This window comes from Eurypyga helias, unplaced genomic scaffold (genome assembly GCF_000690775.1).
Source record: "Eurypyga helias isolate BGI_N326 unplaced genomic scaffold, ASM69077v1 scaffold16066, whole genome shotgun sequence".
Classification (NCBI taxonomy): Eukaryota; Metazoa; Chordata; class Aves; order Eurypygiformes; family Eurypygidae; genus Eurypyga; species Eurypyga helias.
This window is the reverse complement of record NW_010256136.1, coordinates 35,187-47,661: the sequence shown is the minus strand read 5'-3', so window position 1 is coordinate 47,661 and position 12,475 is coordinate 35,187. Positions and strand designations below refer to the sequence as shown.

Below are 12,475 nucleotides of genomic sequence, written 5' to 3'. Positions count from 1 at the left end.
TTTAAAGTCTCTTTCCCTTCTCACTTGCTTAGATTTTACTGTGCAGTGGCATTTTGCAGCAGACTTTCTGAGGGAGAATTTATTGCCATTTGCCTTTTAATTTGTGTTTCGCCTCCATTTTTGGTCTTAAAATGTCAGGGATAAGTTGTCTTAATGCTCTGACTGTTGAGTTCAGTGCTACGCTGCGTCATGTTGCCGAGGGCTGTGTCTGCTTAGCAGTGGAATTTGAGTGGGGTGGAATCAGCGTAGTGTCTCAAACCAGCCGTCCAGTCTTTTGTGTTTGTGATGTTCATAGATGGTATTAATAGGGGTGATATAAAAGAATGCAAAGGAATTGCAGAAAGCAGCCTAATAACCTTTTTTTAATGGTTTGTGTACTTCCTTGAGATGCTGGTTATTGATGAGGGTTAAAACCCCAGCGAGAGAGTCTGAGGGAGGAATCCTGATGAGAACAGTGAGAGGTGGCTAGGAGAAATGAAATGCTGAGAATGGAATTGTTTGCATTGCATGCGGTTATTTCCTTAGTTCAGCTGGAAGCAGTGGGCATCCAGTCAGTGGGATGTGATTGCTAGCTTAGCATCAGGCATGTTCTTTAAGCATGCTCTTTCTTTTCCTGGGTTAAAAGAACTGCATGCTACTTTGTGCACCACAGCATTTAAAGCATGGAGCTATGGGAAGCTGTGGAAGCTTTCAACAAGGGGCATTTTGTGTAATGATTACAAATGTAATACAGAAAAGAGGGATGGGGAGGGGGGAATCACTGCTTAGGCTTTGCAAGGCTCTTTCTCCAGAGTACAATTGATTCTGGCTTTACATCTATTTTGTGCTTTGATTATCGTGAGTTTTGTTGGAGCTGTAAGTTGAATTTACTGCAGTGGAGTTGGGAAGCAACAAAGGATGCTACTGCATGTTGGACACAGCACTGGTCTGGGACTGCAGAGACCTGCTCTTCGTTCTGTCTCTGCCACTGACTTGCTAAGCTGGGCAAGATATTCTGCATACTATGTCCCCTCCTCTCCATGAGAGAGTTAATGTTCCTAGTAAGGTCGGCTGGTGAAAACTGCTAGGATGTGTTGTGGTATTTGGGGTAAGGGATCTAAAATTTTCCAATTTTTCTCTTGCAGGTGTGTAGTAAAAATGGTGCAGAAATACCAGTCTCCGGTTCGAGTCTACAAATATCCTTTTGAGCTCGTCATGGCCGTGAGTAGTACTCAGCACTTTTACTTCTCCAGCTGCTGAGGGCTGCAACCTCAGGCCAGTGGGAGGTGGGGGACTGCAGTTTTGGCTAGTTTGTCTTTGTGGCAACCTTACGGATGCATTGCAGGAACAGAAGTTTAGCTCTCATCATCTTTTTGTCCTTCAATTTTCCATGAAAAATAGGAATCAGTATCTCAACAACTGCCTTTTAGATGAGGCAGTTCAGTAGATGGGAAAAAATCCAACAAAACCTAATCCTTCTGTAGTTACTGCTTCACAAGGAAGGAAAAAATTGAGATATTCAGGTCGTCAGGGTCAGTTTGTTGCCAGACACTGAGCTTAGAGTCCCTCTAGATCTGATCCCAATCAGTACCGTAGGATGTGTGTGTCTAGAACTTGGTCCTAAGTCATACTGAGCTTTTTGATTTGGTAAAAAGCTAGAAATCTTTGGAAAACTCTTACGTATCATTCTTCCCTGTTCACTCCATGACTGAAATGTAAGGGATCTTGCTCCAAATTTTGTGATGCCTGCAAGAGGCTTGAGGGCTGTAACTGAAGTTCTCTTGCTATTGATGCAGAAAGCTAGTGTGACCATGGCCGCTTTGTCAGGTAGAGTTTAAAGATATTTGTGATATTCCAGACTTTGTCACTGCTCCTCCAGGTGTGAGTCAAATATCCTTCTGAAAGGAAGGATATATTTCAAGGGCAGCACTGGGTGTTTGGGCATTTATCAGAGGTGTTTGCTTATAGACTCTTGTCAGGCTTTCTTTTGTAACCTGTTAGGCATTTCAGTCTACTTTAGGGATCCCTGAGACTTAGTATTTGCTGCTTTGAGTCTGCTGCTTTCTTCATTGCCTCTTGCTGAACAAGGACACCAGTTTTCTTGGTGTGTTAGGCATCAAGAATGAAGATGGAAAGCTATAGCTGTTTCAGGAAGCTGAAATTGGTCCCACGAATGGAAGGGAGAGCCTGATGTAATAGGCATTCCTCTTGACAACTCGCCTCTTCTGGATTCCTGGGAAATAAGTGCCGTATTATTTGTTTTATTCAAAACGGTATCCAGTCTTCCATTTCAGTCATTAAAACGGGCAGAGATTCTTTGTTTGGTCCTGGTCATGAAGAATGGACCCCAAAGGCAGCAGCAGTTCCTCAGCTGAGAGTGGTTGCCATTCACTTTGATGCTCTCTGATCATCAAAACACTTTCTTTTTTCTTTTTTTTTTTCTTCTTTTTGGTAGTTAGGCTCATTCCCAAGTTCCACACCCCCAGCTGTTGGGGTTTTTTTCTTCCCCAGTTTTATCCAGCTTTGCCTTATCTGTTAACAGCTAAACCAGTAACATGCTGTAGAAGAGGCCCAGGCAGTCTGGGGCTGATGTTTGTGGTAGTCAAACTCTTCTGGCCTTGTTCTTTGCTCTCTCAGTACATCCTGTATTAGAAGAAGACCTCGGTACTTGTTATAAAGGTAGTGCTATTCTTTGCTCTGTTTTTTTGTCTGTATTGGCAGGATAAACCGAACACCAGATGCCCATCAATTGATTGGCTAATATAGGAGGGCTGTCTGGAGACAAATCCTCTGTAAGCTTGTTAGCAGGATGCCTAAAAGCCAGGGTTTGATGGGTTTATTTTCCAAATGGTTTAATTTTATTTGCTTTCAGTTTTTCCAACATGACAGAACTTGGTTACCTGGGATTTCAAGCCTGAGATGGTAAGTGTCATCCTTTAGGTGTTCAGGAAGCTTGAATTCCCCATTTCCTTAGCAGAGTTGTTAGTCCTCTTTGTTAAGAAGATCAAGTGACTTGTCCAGGGTCACCCAAAGGACTGTGTGGTGGATTTAGGAGCTGAATATAGACCCTTAGTCCCACTCCAACATCCTGTGAAAATCATGTGTTCACAGCAGGATCTGCTTTATTGTGAAGGCTGGCGTTGAAGTGGTGTTTCGATATAGTGGCAGCCCATGCAGGCAGAGTTGGATGAAGGCTTTATTCAGCATGTTCAGATGGAGCCCTCCCTCTGTGTGGAGGCAGCGCGGATTTCACAGAGGTGTCAGGTGCTAGCTGTCAGTTGCTGGAAGTTTTGCAGGGAGAGTGGGCGTACAGTGAAGCTGTTTTGCTTCTCAGCACGTGGCATTGCTGTTAATCTGCTTCAACATAAATCTGACAGCAGCTTCCTCAGCACTGGGAATCTGATATTCAACTGCTTTCATCTTTACCCTCCAAATGCTTTGTGTGAAGCTTTGGAGTGCCGAGGTGTGGTACTGTGGTTAGTGGTAGGAAAGCAGAGGTCCTGTGGGTGGCCTCAAGACTCTTCCTTATTTTATGGGTCTCTGCACTCTTCAGCCTGATACACTTGTACTTGATTCTGCATCTGTGTCATGGGGAGGGTCATGCTTCCTCTGGTCTACTCAGACTATGCCATGAGTATGTGTTAGGAAGTGTGTTTTTTCCTCCAGAACGTCAGATGTTTGGACCTCCCTACAGAAAACAGTGCGTGTGTGTCATTCAGAGGCAAGGGTCTGAGAAACAGGGTTGTCCTAGCCAAAAGAGGCAAATGATTCATTGCTTCCTGGCCTTGCTCAAACACGCAGAGTTCCCTGTGCCTTTTGTTGGGCCCTACTGTCAGCACCACAATTTATCTTCCTTGGACTTGTACAGCATGCATGTGTCTGCAGCTCATCCCTGAGACAGCACGGGGCTGTGCTTGACAGATGAGCTGGTGCTTTTGCTGTTAATACCATTGTTATTGTGTGTCTCTGGATAATTGTCTATGGATTTACACTCTGCTGCTTACTAATACTTCTGCAGCTTGTCTTCTGGCATTTAACGGACCTTCCAAGTGCTTGGAAGCAGGACCACGTTCCCCTTCTTGCTCTCTTTGCTGTCCCCTGCATCTGAGGAAGTAAAAAGGAATTAGTTTACCAAGTGTCTCCTGTTCAATCAGGAGATCTGAATTTTTTCTTGCTAGAAGAGTCCTCCCTTCTAAAAAGACTTAAGCAGTCAGATAAAGACAGTTTAATGGGTAAAGCCAACCATGCACACTTAAGCAAAGCAAAACAAGGAATTCATTCCCCACTCCCCATGGGCAGGCAGGTGTTCAGCCATCCCCAGGAAAGCCGGACTCCATCACTCTATCCCAGCCGCAACCAGCACACCATTTTAATGTTTTGTGTGTGTCTCCCTTTTAAATGGAACTGTTCCCTCAAATGGGTTGTCCGTGCCTCTCTGGGCCTGATCTTGTCTACTCTTCAGTTAGATCAGCAGGTTTGGCATGTGTCTCCTGATTTTTATTTTACAGCCATAAAAATCCCCAAGTATAAACACACTTTGTTTTCTTTGTGTAGTAGTTGTAAAGGGAAAAGGGTATTTTTACTAAAATGTTATAATGAGGGAAGAATCCAGAAGGAGAGGTAATTCTGCCACGCAGCTCATGAGTGCTAACTTACTCTGTAAATCGTTGTGAACCTTTTCTGGTGTATGGAGATGAGAATTTGATTTGGGTGCACAAGTCCAAAATGCACAGTTGTACAGCAGAGCTGAGAAATTGCATGTTTCATAGTATTTGCCAGTGAATTATTAGGTTAGACAAGAGAATTTTAGCTGGAGAGTTTTACCTTTGGAAGCAGTAGGGAGTTTTGCTCCCATTTAATTCTAGGAGTGCACTCAGCCCTCCACACTTCCCGTTGACATCAGCCATTTTCACATACATGGCAGTACACACTGAGTTTGCTTAGAGTGGTTCCTAAATCTACAAATTGGAAATCACCCCCCAGGGACTCTTACGTCATCTTCCCTGCTTGATGTATAGTTTGAGTTGCTGGAGTAGTGGTATAGATGAGAAACTTCATGACAGCACTTCTGTCAACTGCTGGTCCTCTTGTGGCATCCACAATGTGCGTCAGGTTCAGCTCTTACTGCTACTAACGGCAGTTTATGGTTTCTGCTGCAAGCGAGGGGTCTTTCTGCACAGCCTGGTGCGGAGGGAGTGGTAAAGGACGCATATCCTGAGAAGGGGAATGTTCTGCTTGTGGGTTGTACACCTTGAACCAAATCAAACCTTTATCACTTTTACTATCCAAGATTTTTCTATGAAACAAAAGCTCTGGAAAACATCACACTAGTAGGTTAAAGGCTGTTTCGTTAAAAGCTAAAAAGCTACGTGTGTATGTGAAAATATATATAGGTGACTTGACATTTACACAAAGGATACCAGCTTTGTTTGCAGCCTTTGAGAGTTCTACTGGTGTTACCTGGAAGTATGTCATGGTTTCAAAAAGAATGAAGATCAGAGGGTTGAAAGTTTGCAGTAGCATCATCTCTCCTTGCTTGTACGAGTTGTACTCCATGCTGAGGGCTAAACTGCCCTCGAGCCCCACACGTGCACGATGTCCGTGCTGCTTTCTGCCTGACCTCGTTTCTTGGCGCTGCCTGGGGACCGTGTTGACACGTACGAGCGGCTGAGAGCCCCACCTCTTGCGAGAGTGGGCAAGGGCAGCAGCGGTGCACATTTCTCGCCGCGCTGGTCGGGTGGCACTCTTTGGCCTAGGGTGCTTCTGCACGTGCATCAGTGGTTTGGGGTGGGGAGCGGTTGTTCTGGGGGTTCATGGGCTTTTCTTATCTTGAGCATCGCCTGAGCCCTAACAGATCTTTCGATCGGACCCTAACGACGTCTTTCTCATGTGCCTTACCCTGCTGAATGAAGCAGTCCTGATGATAGTCTCTGGGTTTGCAGGGGTCCTGACTCTTGCCCCTGGAAAATCCACCAGCGGATGAGCCCTGACTGCGCTGTCTGCTTGCCACTGAAGTCTTGCTTATTTTCAGCAACTGAGAATCTGGTAGTCCCACAGTTACATGCAAGAGTCAAAAATCCAGTATGACTGAAATCCAAATGCACCACTTGATTCACAATCGTCCCAACATTCTCCTGTGCCAACAGTGTTGGGAGGCTTGCATGTACAGTAATGGAAAGCAGCTCCTTGCTGTTTTAGCTGTCAGGTTTAGCTGCAGGAGAAGAAACTGAAGTTCAGGTTCCGACAACTAGAATCGGTTTCCATATACCTTTCCAGTATTTTTTTTTTTTGGTACCTTTTCAGCATCAAGATGAATTGTGTTAAATATCTTTAGCTTTATTTTAATGACTTCTTCCTGTTGTGTTGAGTGTATAAAGAGACTGCCTAAATCGTAATCATAGAATCACAGACTGGTTAGGTCTTCCTTAAAGACTATCTAGTTCCACCCCCCTGCCATGGGCAGGGTCACCCTCCACTAGACCAGGTTGCTCCAAGCCTCATCCAGCCTGGCCTTGAACACTTCCAGGGATGGGGCATCCACAGTTTCTCTGGGCAACCTGTCCCAGTGCCTTACCACCCTCTCCGGGAAGAATTTCTTCCTGATATCCAATCTAAACCTCCCTGCTTTCAATTTAAACCCGTTACCCCTTGTCCTGTCACTACAGGCCCTTGTAAAAAGACCCCTCCAGCTTCCTTGTAGCCCCTTCAGGTACTGGCAGGTGCTATAAGGTCTCCCTGGAGCCTTCTCTTCTCCCGGCTGAACAAGCCCAGTGTATCATGCAAGCTCTCCTCTGTAACGCTGTGCTGTCTTAGAGGAGTCAGTGTTCGCTGATTGATGCGGTGATGCTTTTGCAACAGAATCTGAGCCATCTTTTGCTAGGCAGGCAGCGCGCTGTGGCCCGAACAGCTTGCAGTGCACACTGGTAACAGACAAAATGGTGCGTGTGGTGAGAGAGAAAATGATGTGTGAAAGCATAGTGTACAAGCAGACCGATGTCTAGCAAGGCTCACGTTAGTTCTGCGGGTTTGTTTAGAGTGACAAGTTCAATGTGTGTTCACAGCCCATCCAGGCCTCGGGCTGCTGCTGTCTTGCTACGCGAGATGTGCACATTGGCTGTCTAGGTCAAGTACAGTGCAATAGCTTACAGTGCCTACAGCACAGATGCACCACAGAATATGTTTTTGGGGGTTCCTACATACTGAATTCTAATTAGACTGGAATATCCCTATCTGGAGCTCCAAGTTGTCATTATTCCAGTATCATCTCACAGGCTGGTTTTAAATAAAGTAGAACTGTAACTAGAATATTTGGTGCTGCTTCATAGCCTCCGCTTTCAAGGGTGCACTCTGAACCAGAGGAGCACTTGTGCGGCGGGAGTGGAGTGGCTTCAGGCAGCTGGGATGCCTCTGAAGCACCAGTGATGGTGCTGGGCTGTGCAGAGTAGCCGAAGAGATGGGAGTGGAGCTTTAAGCGCAGTATCTGCAGGAGTGCCGGAGAAGAGGTTCCTGCAGTGCCCTGCTACCCACCGTGTCCTTGGGTAGCTGCAGATGACGTGGGGTAGAGCTTTGCAGTGTGTAGCCTGTGTGCTCAGTGCTCAAAGGCTCCTTTGGAGCTGCTGTGTCTTAGATAATGATGCAGTTTTCAGATACTCTCTGAAATGGTATTTGTGGTTGGCAGTATCTTGGAGTTGGAGAGAGAATCCATGTGCAAGGGGGAGCATTTTTTTAAATAGCTATTCTTTGGTGTTCCATCCAAGTCACACATGATGTGAAAGGTCCCAGTAGTGATGTGGATAGTAGTAAAGAAATGGATACTCTGCTACAAAACAGAACCTCCTCTCTGGCAGGTTTGTTAGGTCTATAGAACTTGCCTCTTGAGTACAGACAAATAATCTTTGGAAGTGAATGGTCTGCCTGCAGCCATGGTCTGTGCTGGGTATTTTCAAGAAGGCAGCTCACCTTGTCTTTTCTTTTCGCTGCGCTTTGAAGGTAAGTTTGTTGTGACTGTCAGAAGCTACTGGGTTAACATATTATGCACTTAGAGAAGATCTAGCCTTGACTCAAGACATAATGCTTCAGTGTGACTTGATGGTTTGAAACCAGGCTGTCAAGATACACTATAAATATCCCATCATCTTACTGCTGAGAAGCATTTGGCAACAAAAGTCTGAAAGTGATGATCTGTGTCAGCTGGGATGATTCTTCACAGCTGCATTTGTGTGTTCAGCCCCTGTGCCCTGCCACCACCACCTCCTCCTCCTGCTATTGAGCAGGTTGAGAGTGAGCAATAGTCAGGCTGAGCTAAGAGCTGACATTTCTCTTGAGATTACAGTGTGGGACGTTCCCCTCAAGCGAGCAGAAAACGTTTGAGTGCTGTTTACCTCAGCTGCTGGAAGCAGGTGAAAGAACTGCTTTTTCATTGAGTTCTGGAGAGCTGCTGGAAACATCTGCACATCTGGCCTGCTTAGTGTGTCTTGTGGGGATCATGCAGGTCTTTGGGAGCTTCATGTTGCCACTGCTGAGACCCTATTTGCTGGGTGAGAACAGTTTAGGAGCGAACTGTGCTGGCACCATGTCTGGATTGAAGATTTACAGTAACTCCAAGAGTCTGTACAGGATAGTCCTTGTTTTCTTTGATCACCTTCTCTAGCTGTAACGTGGAGGCTATTTCCTTAAAGAATAAATCATGTCTCAAGCGTAATCTGATCGGTGCAGCCTAGTGCTGGAGTGGGTGAGCTCCCAGCTGTGGTTCAGTGGCACTGCAGCATGGCATCAGGAGACACAACATGGCTGGAGGTATCGCCATTACCTCATATTCCAGTAGTGACCGAAAGACCCTTCACTCTTCTACTGAATGCGTAGGTGCAGAAGACAAATCATAAGCTTTTGAGCAGGGACTAAAAGAGGTGAGAAAATGTAGAAAATTCATCAATTGTTAGATCCCAACCAGCATGGATTATCTTAAACTGCTAAGGACAGTGACCTGCCCCAGTTTTACCCTGAATTATGGCCAGTTTCTATAAATTCTGACTGCAGCTTCTGGAAACAACAGGTTGTCCTTCCAACTAGGCATTGCTTTGCAAGCCAGCCTTTTTGAGTTTTTGGGATCGTTCCCTGCGCAGTAAGTGTGTGATGTGACATCGGATTACTGTTTCGCTCCTTAAGGTGTTAGCCACCCGAGATATCTGCTTCCTTGCTTTCCTGTTTTGGTGTGTCTTTGTCTTTCTACAACGTGCTATGGCAGAGGTGTCCATCCAGCTAGCAATGGTTCCTGGATAAGGTGTCGCATCCACAGCTATTTGTGAAGACCAATGTGTTGTGCTCTTTGTGGCTTAAACCACTCCACCACCAAGTTTCCTCTCTGGCAAGCAGAGGAGAAAGCTATGGCAGAATAGCTGGAATGGGGTATTGTCCCTCTCGGACAGGAGGTCAGGCACGTTGGTAGTTTCCTGAGTTAGCTTTGTACAGTTGCCATGCATGTCCTGGTTTTAGGAGGTTTGCTGTGTCGCTCTGTTGTGCCTGTATTGTAATAGACAGCTGCTGCTCCCTGAATTGTTTCTTTCACCAAGATCTGAAGAAATGAGGCAAATTATTGGCTGTAGTCCTGGGAGAGATAACACTGGGTCAGTGTGTGCAGCCTGAGGACTGGGATCCAGTGGACTTCACTGGCACATCTTTCTCTTTCCAGCTCAAGTGTTTTTCGCAGGCCCCACAGACTTTCTGCTACTCTGCAGGTACTTTGCACCTCCTTAAAACAAAGTTCCCTTTTCCCTGACCTCAGTGCACTCTGCACCCCAAATATCCATTTGGTCCCTCCCCGCTCCCAGTTGTTCCACATGCGTGTTATTTTGCACTACTTTGGCTAGCAAGAAGCAGGTTCTAGTGATCACAAAGCAAGTGGGTTATTGCTTGGTGAAGACGTGTGCAGACCTGGGGGTTCCCTTCAGCAGTGAGACTGCGCAGTAGGAGGGACTGCAGGATGAAATGATTGCTTTTTCCTAGAAGGCCATTATCTAAAAACACCTGAATCTGGAGAGTGAGACTTCTATCATTAGAGCTGCTCAAAAGCTAGTCCAAATGCATCCACTTCCTTCAAAGTGGTGAGGGGTCTCACCTTGCTTCTCATCACCTCTTTCCAAGCTCAAAGCTTGATCGTCTTATCTCTGCATTTCCCATTTATCTGGGCCTAGATGTACGCTTGCTTCCTTTGTCCTGGCAAACTGCACGTACCTGTAACATGGCTTTGAGGAGTCTCATTAATAAAGATTTAAATTCTGATTGTGAAAAATTGAAGTGTGTTAGCTCTTAGCACAAGGATGAAGTCTTATCCTTCTAACATTCATATAATATGGACTATAAGTGTTTCTGTCTAAATCAGGTGAATAACAGTTTAGTTCCTTCATGTGTTTTACACAATATAATTTTCCCCAGTAGCTGAGCTTTTACACTCTTGAAGATCCCCTTCAAGTTCTTCTTGGCATCGTATGGAAATCAGTTCATGGATTTTCCATTCCTGTGCTCTTGCTCGAATCTGAAACAGCAGCTCTCCGTGATGCCACCTCTAAGGAAGCCTTACCAGTATAAACTAAACAAAAACCAATCGGAGCCTAAAGATGCGACGGCCGTGCAGCCGCTTCAGAGCATCGCTTATCAAGTGGAAGATGAATGTTTTCCTGTTGACCGCTGTTCCAAAATAGCTCGGTTTGTTTCTGCGTGACTTCGGATAGCAGCGTTTAGCACGCAAGCTCTGTGCCTTTGCTTTTGCTAAAGGATCTGATGCTGGCAGGGACAATCCAAACCAGCTTTCCCATTTGCTGTGTATTAGTGAGAAGCTTGAAGAACCACCTCTGGTGTGAGGGCAAAGCCAGAACCGCTGCCCTGGGAGTCAGTTTGCAGCCCCGAGACTGAGAGGGTAACATTCCCTCTAGGATATTAAGGTAGGAAACTCGATCATCCAAAAAAAAGCAGCCTCTTGTTGGAGCGCACTGGAACCGCTCAGAACCCAGCAGATGCTGGGCTGGAGGAATCTGCCAGGAGCCTCAATGTGTGCAGGAGAGTGTAGTTTTGAGGTGTTTTGTTTCATGCAGTAATTCAGTGCGTGGATGTCCCTGTTGTTCTGGATTCCGAAGGCCCCTGTTGTGTAATTGATTTCAAGGTCACTTGCTAGAAAAAGATGTTGAAACCTGCGGAGGAGAGACAGGATTAGCTATTATAGAAGATCCTGCCCTCCAGCCACGTTCTCTGGATGGTGTAGGAAACAGCAGTGATACTGTCAGTCTGGAGGAGGGAGCAGGAACAAGCTTGTGCTGTCAGTATGTGTCACACCTTGGTACGGGGAAGGTGAAGGACTAGACCTCTGTGCCCTGGAGGGAAAGGGGTTAAGCAGGTGAAATGGAGGGCTTGTAGAAGAGGGTAATTTCTCCTTTTCTCTGTGATTGTGAAGCTTTAGAATGTAATTTTTGTTTTGAGGCTTGTGTTCTTGTATAACGTGTTCTTGTTTGGCATCTGGCTGACCTTCAGGGCAATCTCTTCTCACATATGTGCTTCTTTGTGCTGATTATTGTGTATTTCACCTGCAATTTAGGACACTGAAGTGTGGCTTTCTTGATTTGTCCTCAAAGACTCCCCTCACAAGGCGTTTTTGTCTATCACAGTGTTAGTCCCATAAACTGTTTGGCCAGCATAGGTAAAACCACTCAGATACATCTACCAGGAGGTGCAGGGCAAAACACTCTTTTCCGATCCCAAAGGCAGCCATATCGCTGTCGGTCAGTCTTGGCTCTGTGTGATTAATCGTGTTGGGTCTTGGGCTGGGATGCAGAGGTCCCTGTAAGCAGTTTGAAATAGCTTTCCTGTGCTACCGCTGATCTGGGGTGGTGCGGTGGGGCTGGCGAGCCCCCCGGCTCCAGCACCCTGTGCCATGGCAGCCCCCGTGGCTGCTTGGCCACGTGTGTTCTGCAGCATGCTTGCTGAGGCACTTTGGGAGAGCGGGGCAGGCCGTGATGGGATGTTCACACAAGCACACGGACTGCAGCCTTGCACAAATTTCTCTCGTCTTCCCTTCAGAATGAAAGGAAGATCGGACAGCACTGAAACCTTGAGCATCCCATGTGTGTTATGTGTTTTTAGCTAGAAATTGTTTCACTTGTAAATTTTTTCATTTCTTTTCTACTTTTTTAGATTTTTTTTTTAATTTCAATAGGCTGTTTTCTGTATCTAAATTATATTTATTTAGACTTTAGATACACCCAAACCCAACTGGTTAGATTTCCAAGGAAAATATCTCAGAGTTCAAACAGATCCCAAATCCCTCTTTCTTCACCCAGCTCTTATGAAATTTGATGTGTAATTTCAGTCTGAGGGAGATAACTGCCAAGACTTAAACGAGATGTGTATGTTGGTCACGTTATGCATGCAGTCCTCTACAGAAAACCAGCGTTGTGCTGATTTTTATAATTCTTCCGCAAGAATTCTTGCGGAAACAGCTTGATTTAGG

The 12,475-nt window shown here is 45.7% G+C and overlaps 1 protein-coding gene across 2 annotated transcripts in view; it reads left to right on the top strand.

Annotated features, from left to right (window-relative positions):
• Window positions 1-1,137: 1,137 nt before the first annotated feature.
• The window catches only part of SEC14L5 (SEC14-like 5 (S. cerevisiae)), a 31,397-nt gene continuing 20,059 nt past the window's right edge, over window positions 1,138-12,475 (top strand). For both annotated transcript variants that reach the window (XM_010153566.1, XM_010153567.1), the window contains exon 1: window positions 1,138-1,200. In XM_010153566.1, coding sequence (XP_010151868.1) covers window positions 1,138-1,200 — 63 coding nt within the window. The remainder of the gene's footprint in view (window positions 1,201-12,475) is intronic.